Source organism: Gracilinanus agilis, chromosome 3, assembly GCF_016433145.1.
Source record: "Gracilinanus agilis isolate LMUSP501 chromosome 3, AgileGrace, whole genome shotgun sequence".
NCBI lineage: Eukaryota > Metazoa > Chordata > Mammalia > Didelphimorphia > Didelphidae > Gracilinanus > Gracilinanus agilis.
The window spans coordinates 396,492,509-396,509,914 of NC_058132.1; the positions used below are offsets into that span (position 1 = coordinate 396,492,509).

At 36.0% G+C, this 17,406-nt stretch overlaps 1 protein-coding gene across 1 annotated transcript; it reads right to left on the reverse strand.

The window, feature by feature from the left end:
- Positions 1-1,899: 1,899 nt before the first annotated feature.
- DYNLT3 (dynein light chain Tctex-type 3) lies at positions 1,900-17,035 on the reverse strand. The gene is made up of 5 exons (XM_044666839.1): positions 17,005-17,035; positions 13,519-13,560; positions 11,254-11,377; positions 9,108-9,185; positions 1,900-3,100 (listed from the first exon to the last, which is right to left on the reverse strand). The coding sequence occupies exons 1-5, from the start codon at positions 17,032-17,034 to the stop codon at positions 3,024-3,026; spliced, it is 351 nt and encodes a 116-aa protein (XP_044522774.1). The 5' UTR covers position 17,035; the 3' UTR covers positions 1,900-3,023.
- Between the last annotated feature and the right edge of the window lie 371 nt (positions 17,036-17,406).

The window sequence follows — 17,406 nt, forward strand, 5'->3', positions numbered from 1 at the left end:
TAAAGATGACATTTTTCACAAGATTTCCATTACTTCCAGTTCACTAAATAGTTCCTTTTGGTTGGAATTAGATCAAGTAATCTCTTCTACTACTAATGGGCACCAAAGATGTCAAATATCAGCAATTTTCTGCTTTTAGTATGAGTATTTTTGTAGATATCTGGGTGGTTGAACTCTATTATCCCTGGAACAACAGGAAGGGTCCTTGGAAGTTATATAGACCAATCCCTTCATTTAATGGGTGAAAAAAGAGGTTCAGATATGGGAAGGGACTTGGCCAAAGTCACAGTAAGTAGCAGAGCTGAGATTCAAACTTGGTAGTACAAAACCAAGAATATTTTACTCCAAATGCAGAGTTCTTTCCATTATATCACTGTACTAGTTTTGTGATTCCAATTTGTCATAAAATGTTAGGAACTAAGGGGGATCTTAGGAATTACCAGTGTCTTAATCAATGTCACATAATGAAGTAGTTAAGGGCTGAGCCTTAAAACCACATTACCTCATTTAAGCTGTAGTGTTCTTACAATTACATCAAGCTTTCTTATAACTGGGCAGGTGTTTTGTAAAGCTGTATATCTATAACTCACCTATTATTTTAGTATCTGTAACCTATCCCTTAGATTTGGGGTCTTAGAGGTCATTGAATCCAACTGCTACTGGTTACATTAATCCCATTTATAATGACTCTTAACAGTAATTATCTAGACTGCATGAATACCTCCAGGCAGAAGGAACATTAGTGAAGCAGCTCATTTTATTTCTGGAATATTCTTACTGTTAGAATTCTTCCTCATAGTGAAACAAAATGTTTCCCTCTAATATTCACCTACTAAAGGCAGATAATACACTAGTAAAGAAGAATGACAGTAGAGTACTTTTACTAGAGAAAATATAGGGATATTATCCACTCTTTACGACAGGATGATGGTAGTTTACAGACATTATTACAGCCTTAGTTAAAGTTAAGTTACTACCCTAATTTTGCAAATATAGGCCTCAATTAAAAACAAAAACAAACCTCAATTACATGTTGGGAAATCAGAATGCCTTTCTTATAAACATGAACTGGAAGTAAATAGCTATACAATTAATTTATACTGAGCTGTTTTGTATAAAAAATTTGAAAAGCAAAAAGAAATAATAGATCTTATTTCATTTTAGATTAAAATATTACGTCAACTTTAAATCACATGGACATTTAAAAGATATATATATATATGTATGTATGTATGTAGTGTGTGTGTGTGTGTCCATCCACACATGATAATTTCTCTCCATTTCCACTGCTGAATACCTTGTATAGTAGCCAGGTAGTTTATTTTTAATCACACTATGATCATCTAGAAAGCAAAAGTATTTGAAAGGCAGACAATCTTTATTATCTTTCAGCTACAGAAACAGTATCAAGCAAATTCCTTAAAACATGATTTCACAAGGTATATGTTCCTATGATTATTTTTTTAAGAAACATGAGATTCACTAACATCACTCAATTACATTAGCATTTTGATCACTCTAGTACAATCTTCAAGTTCAAGAAAAATAGCATCAAAGTAATTGAGATAAATTTTGATGTACCAAAAATGGTACACTACTGCATTTAAAATGAACTTATATTTTTTGAATATGTATGTGTTACATATCTAAAATACAAACATGCAAATATTACCACCTTATGCCCCATTAACATTTACTAATTATCACTAAGCTTTTCTTCAAAAGTTCAATGTATTAGTTTTACTCTATAGATTTACTCAGTATTAAGACTATTTGCATTTATAACTTTATTTTCTTGCTTAGACAGCAGATTGACTTCGCATTTGGTAGCCCAGCTGTGTGTATACTAATTTAAAGTCTTTATTTCTCAATATATTTTCTACATATCATAAGCCCTGAGTTATTATATAACTTGCTAACGAATATACACTTTACATTTATAACTTACTCTATATATTTTAAACTTCATATAGGTGATTCACAAATGTCAGTTAATAATCAAAACAATAAATACAACTTGCCAGTTATGAAACTAAGAACAAAATTAAAAGTGCATATTTATTCTAACCAACTCTCTTTAAATATTTCTCTAAATCATGTCTACAATAGAAAATAAAATCTACTTATAGTAACAATATGATTTAAATGACTTCTGCATGGCTTCTGCTCATTTTATTTTCCTCTCAAAATTAATTAACTACCATTGTCTTATATACTCTAAATTGCAAACCAAATGCTTTAATCCACATATCCACAACCCAAATTATATATATGCTACAGTTTTTAAACTGGGTGGAAGGCACCAGCAATGTGGTAATTAAACAGAATGCTGCACATAGTGGGTAATCAACATATATTTGTTGAACACAGAATAATTTGAAAGACAATTATTGTTGAATTAGTACATATTGTTATTCTACAGTGAATTTTATTAGGCTAGAGAAATCAATTCACCCATATTGTTCAATTATGAACTCTGGATTTTGGAATTAAAGGCAACAAATTATTAAATAATTACTTGGGGGGAAAACAAGTTAATTCTAGTTACTATATAATAGTACTTGGTAAAAAGAGAAACATAGAATACTTAGCTATCTTGTTTATATAACCAAAAGAGGCACTGATAATTATTGAACTAAGAATTTGGGTAAATTTATACAGACTTGGCAGGTAAAATGTTATTTTTCTGAAACAATAGAACTTTACTATCCCAATCTTAATTTCTCCATTTCTCTGGATACATAGTGTTAATGGAAAGCTGGTGCAAATATAAATACAATATTTAAATCTAATGTCTTATTTTTCTGGGTTTGATGTTTTTCTAACTATGCAAATGTTTAATTAAAGTATGCTATGAGTTATAAGATTAGTTATAAGGTTTACTTTTGACTGTTCTGAAGCCAATTGCACACTTTCACTTCTAGTGCAATAATAAGGTAATTAAATAATACTAAGAATAGTTTTATCAAGAACATTTTGATAATTTCTTATATTAAAGGCGCTGGTATAACATTTCCATTTAGCTACAGGATAATAGCAATGGCAAAAACATTGACAATACAGTTCATAGTTTGATTCTCCCATCTTATGGTACAGGTTCCTGAAAAGACAAATAAAAAAATTAAATACCAGAAAATACCAAAATTACCAAGAAAGACTTTTATGTTTGAACTATTTCAATCATTAAAAAAAAAACCTAAATATTTATAACTCCAGTGCTACAAAGGATTAACAGGGTCTTGGATGGCTCGTGGTGTCTATGAATAAGCACTCCCAAGCTCTGTTGACATAGTAGGCCAGCATTGGTCAACATTTTCAAAATCGTGTGCCTAAACTGCACCTTCAAGCAGCCTGTTACCCCAGAGCAGAGGGAGGAAATGCTCCCACTGGGATGCTGGGCAGAGCATGTAACATTGTCCCCAGGTACAGTGCAGAGAGGGAACAGAGCAGTCCCTGTTGCATGTGGGGGTACGCATGCCACGTCTTCACCAATATGATAGTGGGCTCATTGAGTTGATTGACTAATTTGTATCTATTGAGGAGACAGTTGTGATTAGATCATAATATATTTAGAACCAGAGAACCTGAGTTCAAATCTCAGTGACCTGAGGTAAGTCACTCAACTTCTTAACCACTTCTGGGTAGGTTTCCTTATCTGTAAAAAGAAAGGGGAGTTGGGATATGATCTCAAAGTTCACCTATGATTCTAAGATCCTATGGCCTGTAGAGCTGGCTTCCCTACATAATTTTGGATCAGTTTTCAAAAAAGTTTTCCATGAGCCTTCTCCTAATCCCAGCCATTTACCCTTTCTTCTCAGTAATATATTTTTGGTATAAGTTGGTCTTTAGCAAGACTTGGCCCAGGCATAAGTTGATGGCACCACCCAAAACTCCCAGTATCAGCAAAATCTTGGTCTACTGCCCACAACAGCTTGTAACATTATATATGATCTAACAGACTATAGTGTCACTGCCCCTGGACAGTGCTAAGTAGAGAGTCTCAACTGCAGCCAATTGTTGGTGTACAGGCTCAGATAGATACTGCCAAGGAAGAAAGATTTCAGATATAGTTGTTTTAAGCCTCTTAAGATTCTGTGATCAAAGGAAAAATTCCTTAGTTTTCAGATCTAGATCATATCATGCCTCCAAAACAACCCCCATGAATTTCTGAAGAGAAGTAAATTTGCCCTAATAATTTCTGGGGAGCATCCCACTAGAATGCCACTAATGATGGGGAAAAAGTACTCCACTGAATGGTTGAATTTCTTCTTTCTTGAAAAAATTTTTAAATTTATTTTGCTAAATATTTCCAAATTATATGTAAAAAAATTCAAAACTTTTATTTAAAAAAATTGAGTTCAAAATTCTCTCCCTCTATTTAGAAGGTAAGCAATATATCTATTACACATTTCAAGACCTGCAAATCATATTTCCATATTAGCTGCATTGCAAAAGAAAATACACAAAGATATGAAAAGGCAGTTTTCAGATAAAGAAATCAAAAAGAGTCATATGAAAAAATTGTTCTAAATCAGTATTGATTAGAAAAATGCAAATTAAAACAATTCTGAGTTACTACCTCATATCTATCAAACATACTAATATGATAGAAAAGAAAAATGATAAATGTTGGAAGGATGTTGGAAAATTAGGACATTAATGCATTGTTAAAGGAGTTGTGAATTTAACTAACCATTCTGGACAGAAATCTGGAACTATGTCTAAAAGGCTACAACAGTATCCAGCACTATTGCTACTAAGTCTGTATCCCAAAGAAATAATTTTTTTTAAAAAGGGAAAAGAGCCTATTTGTACAAAAATGTTTATAGCAGCTATTCTTATGCTGGCAAAGGATTAGAGATGGGGAGGATGTTCATCAATTGGGAATTTCCAACTGTGACTTCTTAAGTTTTTCTGAAACAATTTCCCTCATCATTTCTTAAAGCACAATAGTATCCCATCATAATCATATGCCATAACTTGTTCAGCCATTCTCCAATTAATGGGTATTACCTCAATTTCCAATTCTGTGCCACCAAAAAAAAAGAGCTGATACAAATATTTTTTAAGAAATCTTTTCTTTAATCTTTAGTATACAGACCCAGAAGTAGTATATTTCCAAATTGTTCTCCAGAATTCTTGGCCCAGTTCACAATTCCACCAATAATGTGTCAATTTCCCTATTTTTCCAGGTCCCTGCCAGCATTTGTCATTTTCTTTTTCTGTCATATTAGCCAACCCAACAGGTGTGATGTGATATCTCAGAGTTGTTTTAATTTATATGTCTCTCAACAACAAGGAATTGGAACATTTTTTCATGTAACATAACTTGGATTTCTTCTAAAAACTAAGTATTCATATCCTTTTAAGAGAATTAAGGGATTAGAACAGCAAGTGGTAGTGGGAATTAAGTGAACTATACTGACTCCATTTTGTGACTCAAATTCTGAAGCTAGCCCAGTCCATATCTACTCAATTACTGGTCCAGTCCAATTTTGCTTTTGTGAGAAAACTGTACTCAATTAAGGGAGTTAAGAGAAAACTTTATTGTACTCTGTGAACTTAGTCCTGTATGGCAAGGAAACTGGAGCATCCCTACCTGTTGCTTAGAGACCCTTACCTAAGGAGTTAGATTATGCTAACCAGAAACCTGTTTAAATCCAGATTGATGCAAGGAGTTTTCTCACAACTGTACATCTCAAGCAACCTATATGTCTTATCTGAGAACTGACCCTGTACTGATCAATCAATAATTGTTTCATTTGTTCCTCTTTGTCTGATTTCAAGGAATTATACCTGTTCGTTCTACCTCTCCCAACTTGAAAAGTTCCTAATCTTTCTTCCAATTAGAAATCAGATTACTTAATAATGAATTGTTTTCTTATAATTAATTGGTTGTATCTGATTGTTTTTAACGTATAAAAGTCTGTTTCCTCCTGTATTCAGGATCTAGCCCTAGGCTGAAGGAAGGGTCCTCATCCTGATTTGTTGGGCAACTGGCAAGCACTGCTTAATAAACTGAAATGCTCAGAAGCTTAAGCCTTTGTTTTCTTAGATACTTCATCTTTTACCCACTAGTATTTATCAGTTGAAGAATGGCTCTTATTTTTAAAAATACTGCTCTGTTATATTTGAGAAATGAGGCCATATCAGAGAAACTTGCTATAAATACTATAACCCCAAGTTGCCTACTTTCCTTTTTTGGCTGCATTACTTTTGTCTGTATAAATGCTTTTGAGTTTCATGTAATCAAAACTATTCATTTCATTCTCTGTGACCCTCTCTATCACATTTGATGATAAATTCTTTGTTTATCCATAGATCTGACAGGTAAAATTTTCCATATTCTCCTAATTTACTTATGATATCACCTAGATTTTGTCTTTGAAATCCAAAAGGTCTTTGGAGAACTAATTTCTGAAGAAACTGGCAAGAAACAAATCTGAGCTATTTTGACAAAAGCAAGGCTTAGTCATCAAGTAAACTACAATGTTTTCTGAAAAGTGAGTCAGGGTTTAGTTTAGAAATATCTCATTCTAAGAAATCAATTTGTTGTAAGATTTAAATCAATTCTCTCCAAGGCTATTCTCTAGACACCCACAAATCTGGAACTCTAGAATGGTGCCACATCCTAAAAAAATGCCTTGACTGTGAAAAGTTCCTTCTCCCAAGTTGCAAAGGTTAGCTTGTTGAAGAACTTAGAGAAGAAAGTATAAGGGTAAACCCTTGGTACAGCAAAGCTGACCTCAATGACTCAAGCTCTTAAAGCATTCTTGACCTTGAAAAGGCTCTTGATACACCTCCAAATCCTTGGAAATATATCACTCAAAGAGGACTTAGTACTCTGTGGAAAAGAACAGATTTGATTAAGTTCTCTCGAGTATGATCACTTTTTATTACTAAATACCTCCTCTCTCCAACTTCATGAAATCCCCCAGGAACTTTCCAGTGACCACATTTGAGAAAACATTATAGGAATTCATAGCATCAAAGATTTATAGCTGGAAAGAATACTGAAGGCACCTGCTTAAATTCCCTCATTTTATATTGGAGGAAACTGAGTCCCAGAGAGGGTAAGTGATATAACTAAACTTAAACAGGTTGTGAGTGGCAGAACTAAGATTTAAAACCCAAGTCCTTTGACTTCAAACCCAAGAGTCTTTCTGCTGAGACTGCCAGTGTAGCTACTGGGGCCATACTCTCTCAGAATGAACTACAATGCATAAGGAGTTTCCTTAGGGAATTCTGCAACAGAACTAAACTATATAGTTTAGAACAAGGAATTGGTCACAGTTAAGACATTCTTTAAATTAAGGCACCAACTCAGAAAACTAGGGAAGATCTACAGAATACTCCATTGGGACATACTCAATGTGCCCTATTTAAAAAAAAAGCTTCAGGATCTATTATGTCCTAAGAAAAAAAGTAATTCAAAGCTGAGGCCTCAATTTTGAGAACTGAAGAGAAACGAATTCCCCAGGAAAGCCTAAAACCTGAAAACTTTGCAGCTACTCTAACATAAACCAGAGAATAGAGTTCTTCCATCTGGCCTCCCTGCATGAGAACCCAACTCACTCTTGAAAGGAAAAATCCATCTTTAAAAAGCTTTTGCAAATATAATTATTCCTATGTGCCCTCTGGGAATGAGCAGTAGTGTTATGACTCTGTTACAATGGACTGGTGGGATCATGGAAGACCTCTTCTATTTGGTCATTTGGGATTTTTGGTGATCTTTAATATATTTATATACAATTTGCTCCTAGGTATTCCAACAATCTAGCTGGTTTACTATAGCCTCTGCCAAGATCACTGTGACACTGATCATGGATAGCTTTGAAATTCATTGTGAATCCAATTAAGAATTTCAAAATCCAAACGAAAACATGGTAGAAGTAGATAATTTGACTAAAATAGACTATAAAAGGTCCACACTATCACAAAGACTATCCAGAAATATCCTTGCTCCACAGCCTACTCACTCTCTCTATCATGACTACGATGGAATACAATGAACTTCTTATTTTGGTTCACTTTCTCTCTGATACAATGTCAAGTCCATCTTTTTCTTGAATACTATATATATACTTTGTATATATTTATATGTGTACATACTCTTCCCCCCCATAGAGGATAAAGCTCCTTAAGAGCAAAAGTTGTTTCATCTTTGTCTTTGTATACCCAGCAACTAATACAAAGCTTGGCATATAGTAAATGCTTGTTGATGGACTAGATGAGGGGTTCTTAACCTATTTTATGCTATGGACCCCTTAGGCAATATGCTATATGTGATGCATCTCTTCTCAAAAGGTTTTAAAATGCATAAATTAAAATACATAAGATTAGAAAGGAAATTAATGACACTGAAATAAAAATATTGAAGTATTACCAAAAAATAATTCATGAAATCAAGATTCACCTGCTCTAGAGGGTCAGATGAAAATGGGCATTATTTTTTTTTAATTATTAACTGACACCATGATGCCTAAGCTACCTAATGCTGACTTCTACTCTGATAATAGGATTCTATTCACTCAGTTGGCCGATATGCAGTTACCACAGTCAGTCATTTCCTGGAAAAGTCTTAAACTATCCTGATAAGCTCATAAATCACCATGGAAACTACCAAATTTTTGGTCAAAAAAAGTATTAGATTCCAAGTCAGGGGCAGGGGGGACCCCAACCTTGTAGACTCTTTATGGATCAAGATGTAAGACCCCTTCATGAATCTACACATACCCAAACACTTGCAAAAACTCCATGCCTACAAGCCGGGTAGACACTTTTAGAGTAGGGGGACAAGGGAGGATTGTTGAGCCTAGCATAGCCATAGGTAGTTAGCAGGAGCAGGGATAGCATGAGGTAAAGTCTGAGGTCTATCCCTATCAACCCTCAACAGTATCCACACAAAGTTAGATAAGGAAAGTCTTATCATGTATAAAATAATGTATGAAACAATTCTTACACCATGATACTTTTTAAAATATTACCCCTCATATAATATGACAGAAATAGAAAGGAAATGCTATAGCACTGAATTAGTAATAAAAATGAACTATCTAGTTTTGTTATGGATTGTTCTTTGATAGAATATCTTTAAAAGCTCTTACCATCAGATGTGGTATCCCAAAAACATGAACTGGCTGTGTGTAAACCAGATCCACTCTTCTGCATCACTGCACAAGTAACTGAAAGACAAAGACACAAAATGAGTGAGCTCAAAAACAAAGTGATGTATAAATGAAAACAAAAGTAAAATACATTGTTTTCATACCTATAACAAAGAAATGTTTGATTTCATAGGCATGAAATCTATAAAAATAATGAATAGTAGAACAAATAATGAGTGGATAGAGAAAAATAGCAAAACTTGTTTACTTCAATATTTTCTATTTTTAAATCTGTGATTTCTTTGGTACAGATATTCCACCGACCACTGTGTTTTACAACCCTTCTTTAGTTCAGAAGAGAAGTCTTCAAGAGCCACTGTGGCCAAAGAACGTATCACAGCTTGGCCAATATAGTAATGAATTTCCCCATACTTAACAAGGCTGGTTCTTGAATAACACACAGCTCATTACTGGACCCACATTCAAAGTCTTTCTATCTAATGCAGGGTGATTTCCATGTAATTTGGGAGTAGCAGTTCTGAGGACAGCAGTGTTGCTGGAGGCAACATTATTATAGGAAAAGTATATGACTGTTCACAGACTTAATTTAGTTTCCTAGGTAGTATGAGACTCTGGATTTCTTTTTGCACAACCTACAATAACAACTGTGAAAAGCCACATACCATTTGTTGATTCATTTCATTCATTCATTAGACAAATATTTGCCAAATGACTATTACATTCCTTCAAGGCACTGTGGTGGATACAAATGTAAATTAAGGTAGAATTCCCACCATAAGGAATTTACTACATAGTAGAAACAATAAGACAATATTCTAATACAAATCAGAATGTGTTAAGACTTAAAATGTGAGTTTTAACTAAACTGCTCTGAGGATACAAGTAAAGGAGATATCATACCTGATTAAAGGGGCATAGTAAAGTATGATTTATGAAAAAGAAACCAAATTTGTAGCTTACACAGAGGGCTCTATTCGAATACTAGAAGTAGGAACAAGCAGACTTAGCAAGTGATAGTCAAAAATGGACCATGTATTTGCTAGCTTATAGTTGTGAAGAACACAAGACCCCATTAAAAATGGTATTTGACTTAGTGGATCAAAACGCCATATTTTACAACAAAGAGTCTCCCATCAGAGTCATTCAAGATTCTTTGAAAGATAAAAGAGCAGAAAGAACTCTGTTCAGTAATGAACATCAGATGAATCATGAAACAGGGAGATAAAATAAATGTTCATCAAAGGTATTCACCATTGTAATGGAAGAAATTTAATCCAGAGTCCAGTTTGAAATGGAGTTGCCTGTGGCTGTCAAGGTCCTTCAGATACTTTGGTTTGTAGATGATGTGGTAATGACATCAAGATGCAGAACTTTGCACAAACTTCTCACTCCCAGGAGTTTCCACATAGGAGAGACCAAGTGGATGCAGAATGTCTATTGCCCTAAAATCAATATGCTTTTGGGTGGATGCTTCAGAGAGTTTATCCACCAGTATGTTTATTTAGGATAGAGAGTACAGATAGAAAACGAGTTGGGCCCAGTTACTAGGAGGAAGAAAATGATATGGCTTGCTTTTGGGAAAATACAAAATTCTTTTCTTATCCCAAGCTCCCCATGAAAATAAGAGCTTATCTTTTAAAAATAACATTTTACTGGCATCATTGTTACATGGCAGTGAAACATGGTATACCACAGTCTCCAAAGAACTAAAGATAAGTATCACAGAGAAAGCAAGAGAGAGGGTTACAATGGGTGTGAGGTTGTAGCACACAGTCAATGAGAAACTCTAAAGAACAATAGTAAAAGACTTCATTAAAGAACTATTTTATGATAGGAAGAGAAGATGGACAGATCACATAGAAAGTAAGAAAGATGACAGCTGAGCAGAACACTTCACTGGTATTCTCAAGTTGTCAGGAGAAAGTGAGAAAAGCCTTTAATATGTTGGAAGGACTTTCTCTGGGTACATTTTCAAAGAACACGGACTAGAGTAGTGCAAGAGGGAACTTGGGAATCAAAGAGATCATAGACCCTTTCAAATATTTAACAGAGAAGTCTATAAATTTCATAAAGTCATTAAGAGTAGAAACAGTATAAATTAGTGAATACGGACCCTACTACTTACCAATATATTTATATGTCTTCCCTAACTTTACCAAATGGGTTAAAGATTGTTCCACTATAGCTGCAGTCCACTGGTTGACATTATTCTGATTATAATCCACACCGCCCAATATAGCATCTATACACTAAAAGTACAAGAGAACAAAGATTAAATATTGGGGAAAATTACGGTAGAAATAGCAAAAGCTTATCTGAAACAAATATTTTCTAGGCAAATTAAACATTTTGAACATTGTAATGGTGAAATAAGAAGAGGATGGTAAATGGGAGTCACTAGGGGTCTAGGAGCCAGTAATTAAACTAACTGGAGATTGGAGTCAATGTTATCAGAGGGGAGCAACCTCAGCTCAGCTGCCCAGGGAATCTCACTGCTAGCTACAGGCTCCTTTAAGATGCTGGGTTGGTGGCCCCTCCCTGCTGAGGTAACTGACTCCCTATTGGGTGAGAGCAGAGCCCAGCAGGAAACTGTGGCTCAACTTCCTCCCAACAATGGAGGCTTAGCTTTCACTTCCACAGTAACCCCTTCTTCTCAAAATTCTGTCCTCCCCTTAGTCTTCTTAGCCTTGAAGGTGTTAGAATAATCACAGGAATTCACAGATTAAGGCCAAGGGAGTTATTTGAACTGGAAAGGGAAAACTAAGGCAAGAGGGCTTAGGTTTGCTAAGCTGTTGCTAGGGGCAACTGGCAGATGCTGGCAAAGGACCTAAAAGGTCTTGACAGGCTGAGGGCAACCAGCCCCCTGTCAGAGATAACTAGACTCTGGCTTGGTGTTATTTGATCAACTAGGTACACTGATGATGTCGCTGAGTTGCTCTAGAGATGGCCCTAACCACTAGGCTACACTATCTAAGTTCCTACCCACAATCCACCTCCCTTCACCACCCAGGGCCCAGGGGGAAAGGTCAGGGTTTAGCAAGTTGTCTGGGTGAAGTCAAGGGAAAACAGAACCCCAAGGTTGGGTTTGCAAGGCCTTATATAGTCACAGCCCAACTGCCAGTTAGTACCTGGCATCTGGCACATGCCACCCCAGAATTCCATTCTGATAACTGACAGGATTGCCTAGGGTAATATTGCAATACAAGAAACCCTACATTAAAATATATGTGTGTGTGTGTGTGTGTATATGTAGATGTGTGTATATATAATATAATATATATATTTTACATATATATATGTGTGTGTGTGTGTGTATATATATATATATATATATATATATATATATATATGGCTAGGTGTCAGAGTGGATAGTGCTGGACTTAGAAGTCAGACTGAGTTCAAGTCCTGCCCCAGACATTTACAAGTTGTGGCCCTGGGCAAGTCTCAACCTCTCAGAGCCTTATTTCCTCTGTCTGTAAAATGTGGATAATAATAGTACCTTAACTGGAAGGCTGTTGTGATCAAATGAAATAATGTATGTAAATCATTTTGCAAACATTAAAGCAATAAATAAATGCAAGCTATTATTATTATTACATATAAATAAATGTGATTATTACAAACATATAACCCATGGCCAAAAATCATTTAAACAATTGTAGACAAGAGCATGGGGCTCCTGACTCCAAGTTCATGGAGATCCTTAACCTTTTTTGTGTCATAGTAGTCTAGTGCAAAGGTCAGCAAAATATAGCTCACAGGTCAAATTCAGACCAGGGGATATTTTTTTTTTTTGGTTTTAAAAAACATTCTTAGCTTGTGGCCCCTACAAAAAATGGTAGTAGGCTGGTGGTCCTGTTCTAATGAAGCCTATGAACCCTTTTCAAAATGCTTCTAAATGCACAAGATAAAATATGTAGAATCATGAAGGAAGTCAGTGATATCAAAATACAACTATCAAAATATTTTTTTAAAACATACAAAAAACTATGAACCCAGGTCAAGAACCTTCTCTTGTATGACTAATTTTGTAGAAGCTGGACTCCCTAGAAGACCAAAAGTTTCTCTAATATCTTATGAAAAATTTGTTACAAATGCAATGTTTCCTATTGAAACTTTATAAAAAGTCTTTAAGATTTATTTGCCTAAAGCCATTTAAGAAAAAAAGAATATGTTTACTTAGACTGAGGAAATACATAAAACACCAAAGTAACTGACAATGTTCAACCAATCAGCAAATTCTGCATGTGCAAATTAAAATCATGCTGCTTTAGGGAATTTATATTAAAAATTATGATGTAATATTGATTCTCTCCCCAGTACTAAAGATTAAATTATGACCTTGAAAATTCCACTCAACATAGTGCAATAAAAAATGTAAATAACCTACCTCTTTCACAATATTGTGTGCTTCATCAGCATTGAAGCCAATCTAAAAAAAGATGGATAAAATATTTTTATATAAAATTGTTTTTATTTTTTGAATCATAGCTATATAAATTAAGAGAACTAGATCTCAGAAACCTTTTATTAGACATTTCTCATTTTACTGATGAGGAAACTAGGTCCTAGGGAGGTTAAATGATTTGCTTATGGTCACATAGGTAAGAGTAAGAGGTAAAATTTGATCCCAAGCCTTCTGACTTAAGTCAATGCTTTAACCATTCCTAAAAATTTGTATATAAATTAAACTTTTAAAAATATAATTATATTTTAAATGTCCTTGATTAAAAATTCTCTTTCAATGCTCTGCTCAAATGCCTTTTCAAAATAAGATCTTTCCTGATACATTCCAGATGCTAGTAGTTCCTACTCCCCAAAGGAAGTTGTATTTATTTATATATGTATGTTATTTCCCTTGATACAATGTAAATTCTTTGGGGTGGGGATTATTTTAAATTTGTTTTTTATATCTTCAGAAACTATCATAGTACCCAGCATATATTAGTGAGATTCAACTGATGAAAGGAACTCCTGGTGGTTAGTGCATTTTTAAAGCACAAAAATCATTTTAAAAATATGAAAAAACTCACTTCATTTTATCTGCTTATTAAGTTCAAATTACTATATACTATATATTCTCAAAGCAAGGCAAATCTTAAAAAAATAAATGAAAGAACATCATAGTTTGGATATATCACATTTTTAAAAAAAATTAAAACAATTACTTCTTGGAGTATTGGCTCCAGGGCAGAAGAGTGGTAAGGGCTAGGCAATGGGGGTCAAGTGACCTGCCCAGGGTTACATAGCCAGAAAGTGTCTGAGGTCAAATTTGAACCCAGGACCTTCTGTCTCTAGGCCTGACTCTCAACCCACTGAGCTACCCAGCTGCCCCCCATATCACATTTTATATTAGAGGTATATTCTGCAGAAATACTATAATGCATTGCTTTGGGAAATAATCCTGAGATTCTACAGTATAGATAGTCAACTTACTTCATGACAGAATTAAGGTATCTTATGATGCAGGAATCTGGAGGTCGAGTACTTGCCTAAGTTGCTACGTAGATTCATTGCCCATTGTAAGGGAAATATTAGTCCTAACGACAGATACAAAACAAATTTGGCCTAAGAGTTCACAAGAAAATCAAACTAAATGAGGAGTGATATTGTGGGAGTCTGACTAATAAAGAAAAACATTCAGGATTTAGAACAATATATTTACAAAACACTATTTTTTACAGAAATATTCTTTAATAAGTGGAGAGATACTAATTGCTCACAGTAGGACTGTAACAAGAGGCCAAAATTATTATACATTACATACATTAAAGATTTGATCTTGTTTTTAAAAAGACAAATTGCTCAATAGAACAGATTAGGTAAATAAGACACCCCGCCCCCAAATTAAATAGTGTAGCATTGTATTGCTTACCCCCAGAATACCAACTTGTGGCCTTCCTATATGACAAACACTGAGGGAAAAACTGGAACAGCGTGGCAGAAATTAAACTGACCATTTAGGTTTGGCTATGTGATAAACTCCAAGTAGATGCATGACCTCTGAAAAATTAAATGTGTGGGTCACCAAAAGAGTAAGAGAGAGTGAATCCTGGAAATAACTAGGTATATTCATTACCAATCAAGAATTATGGGAGAGAAATGGTATAGAATATATAGAAGATACTAGTACATATAAAAGGAAAAGGAGCAGGGCCAAACATGTAGTCAGAATGAGGGATAATTGATGTTAAGCCCATATACTCCACTGGCATCCTTTCATTGGCCATAGAGGAAAAGGAAAGCTCTCAGTTCACTGGATCTATTTAGGGGAGGATTTGTAAGAGGAAAGGGACAAGATTCACACAGTTTAAGACATGAAAGAACTGTTATTTGCACAATGGGAAGGAGTATCCACATGGACTAGGGACAGATCCTTCAAAGTAAATATTGTGGGTGGTCTTGCTAATTCAGTTAATATAGCTGTACTGCTATAAACTAGTCAGACAATTTGTAGCTGCTTTTAGCCTTTTCTTAATGTGATTTGTTAAAATTACACATTATTAAGAATAAGTTTCAAATTATCAAAAGGTTTTAAAAGGAATAAAATATAGACTTACATTTTAAATTAAATTTTAAAATATTTAATGACTAAGTTATCACTGAATCACGTGATTTTATGATGTAGAAAATTACTCAATCCAAAAATACATGAGATTTGTTTCTACAGCAATCAATCAGCAAGTTTTCAAATTGCTGCTAGTTGTTGGTTAAGCGTTTGGAAGTACACAATTAACTACCTTAATATTTTGTTAGTTCAGAGGGAACAAGTGAACAAATTCCGAAGCTATATAGTTCCTTGAATAACTTTCTGCAGTTACATATTAATTAATTACACTGCAGAGACCACCAACAAAGTAGAGGAGTGTATTTAGAAGCGCTTAATATTTCTATTTCTCTCTTGAAGCTGTTATCACATCTTGGAATCTGGTCCCTGACTGATTCTAAAAGTGACCTACACTGGTAAAATAAATGTCACTTTAAATGATGAATGCTTCTAATATTAATGCTTTGTGGTACAAGCATGCCCACAAACCAAAACCTTTTCAAATGGGAAAAAATGTCTCATTAAGAAATAAAAACACACAAAAACTTAAAAGTGGTAACCAGAAGACATTTTTTTTTTCGATTTCTAAAACTGAAAACTGTAAGTCAGTAGGCATAACTACCTAGAAAAATATTTTTTTTAAAGGGATACTTTGGGGTTTACTATCTGGCAGTTCACAGACCAGACCCGAAGACGCCCTTGCCTGCCCTTAGCAAACCCAGTGGCAACTACTTTTAGGGCGCCCATTCTCCATATAAGCTTAGCCATCCGCAGGCCCATAGAGTTCGTCCTGGTGTCAAACTTTGGGCATAGAACCACGACTCTTCCCTCCCCAGGTGGGCCAGTCTAAGGCAGCAACCGTGAACATCCCACACAGGGTCGTACAGCCTCGGGCACCTCAGGCGCAGGTGTCAATTTTGTTCTTCAGGAAGCAGCCGAGGGACTGGTGGAAGGTCTAGGTGAGGGAGGGCTGGGTTAGACCCAGCAAGGACCACGCCCTGCGGCAGGGGAGGAAGGCGGCGGCAAGAACCGGAAGGGAAGCCGCTCCGCCCCCCGGCTCAGGCGCCTTCCTCGAGCCCCCCAAGCGCCCGAGCAACCGAGCCCCTCCCTCGCCCAGCACGCGGCCCCTAGCGAGGCGCGCGCGCCCCCAGCCCCGCCCGGCCCTGCCTCGCTGGACTCTAGTCTGGCTCGCGGACCCCTCGGAGCGCGCATACAGATCACTCGGGAGGGTAGCCTGGAACTTAATAGTAAAGGAGAAAAGATCAGGCGGCGCCCCAGGGAGACTGCAGAGGAGAGGAGCAAGGACCCTGGAGTGGGGAGGGGCGGTACCTCATCATGGTGGGGCTGATATTCCTCCATGGCGGCGGCTGCTCTTCCTGAGGGCGGGGTCGTAGGGGGCAGGGCCTCCTTTCGTGGTGCTTATTGGCCTTCGGGGCTGACCCCACCTCCTCCCTCCCGCACAAGCTTCACCTCCTCCCACCCCTCCCCAGACTCTGTGCCCCGCCTCCAGTCCTGCCTCCTGCTCATCTAGGAGGGTTCATGTTTGGTGGCCTTGAAATTGGAGTCTTAGAATGTTAGAACTCGAAAGACTTTTAGACTTGATGTCAAGTCAAGAAGCATTTATTAACCACCTGTTGTGTACCAAACACTATTCCAAGTCCTCAGACACACACACACACACACACACACACACACACACACACCCCAAAAAAAATGCTAAAGCAGTTCCTG

Coding starts and splice junctions, on each gene's coding strand:
- DYNLT3 (XM_044666839.1), bottom strand. CDS start 17,034: ATGGAGGAATATCAGCCCCACCATGATGAG. Junction 13,561..17,004: donor ATCAGCCCCACCATGATGAG/GTACCGCCCCTC, acceptor ATCTTTTTTTAG/ATTGGCTTCAATGCTGATGA. Junction 9,186..11,253: donor GAAGACATATAAATATATTG/GTAAGTAGTAGG, acceptor TTTGTCTTTCAG/TTACTTGTGCAGTGATGCAG.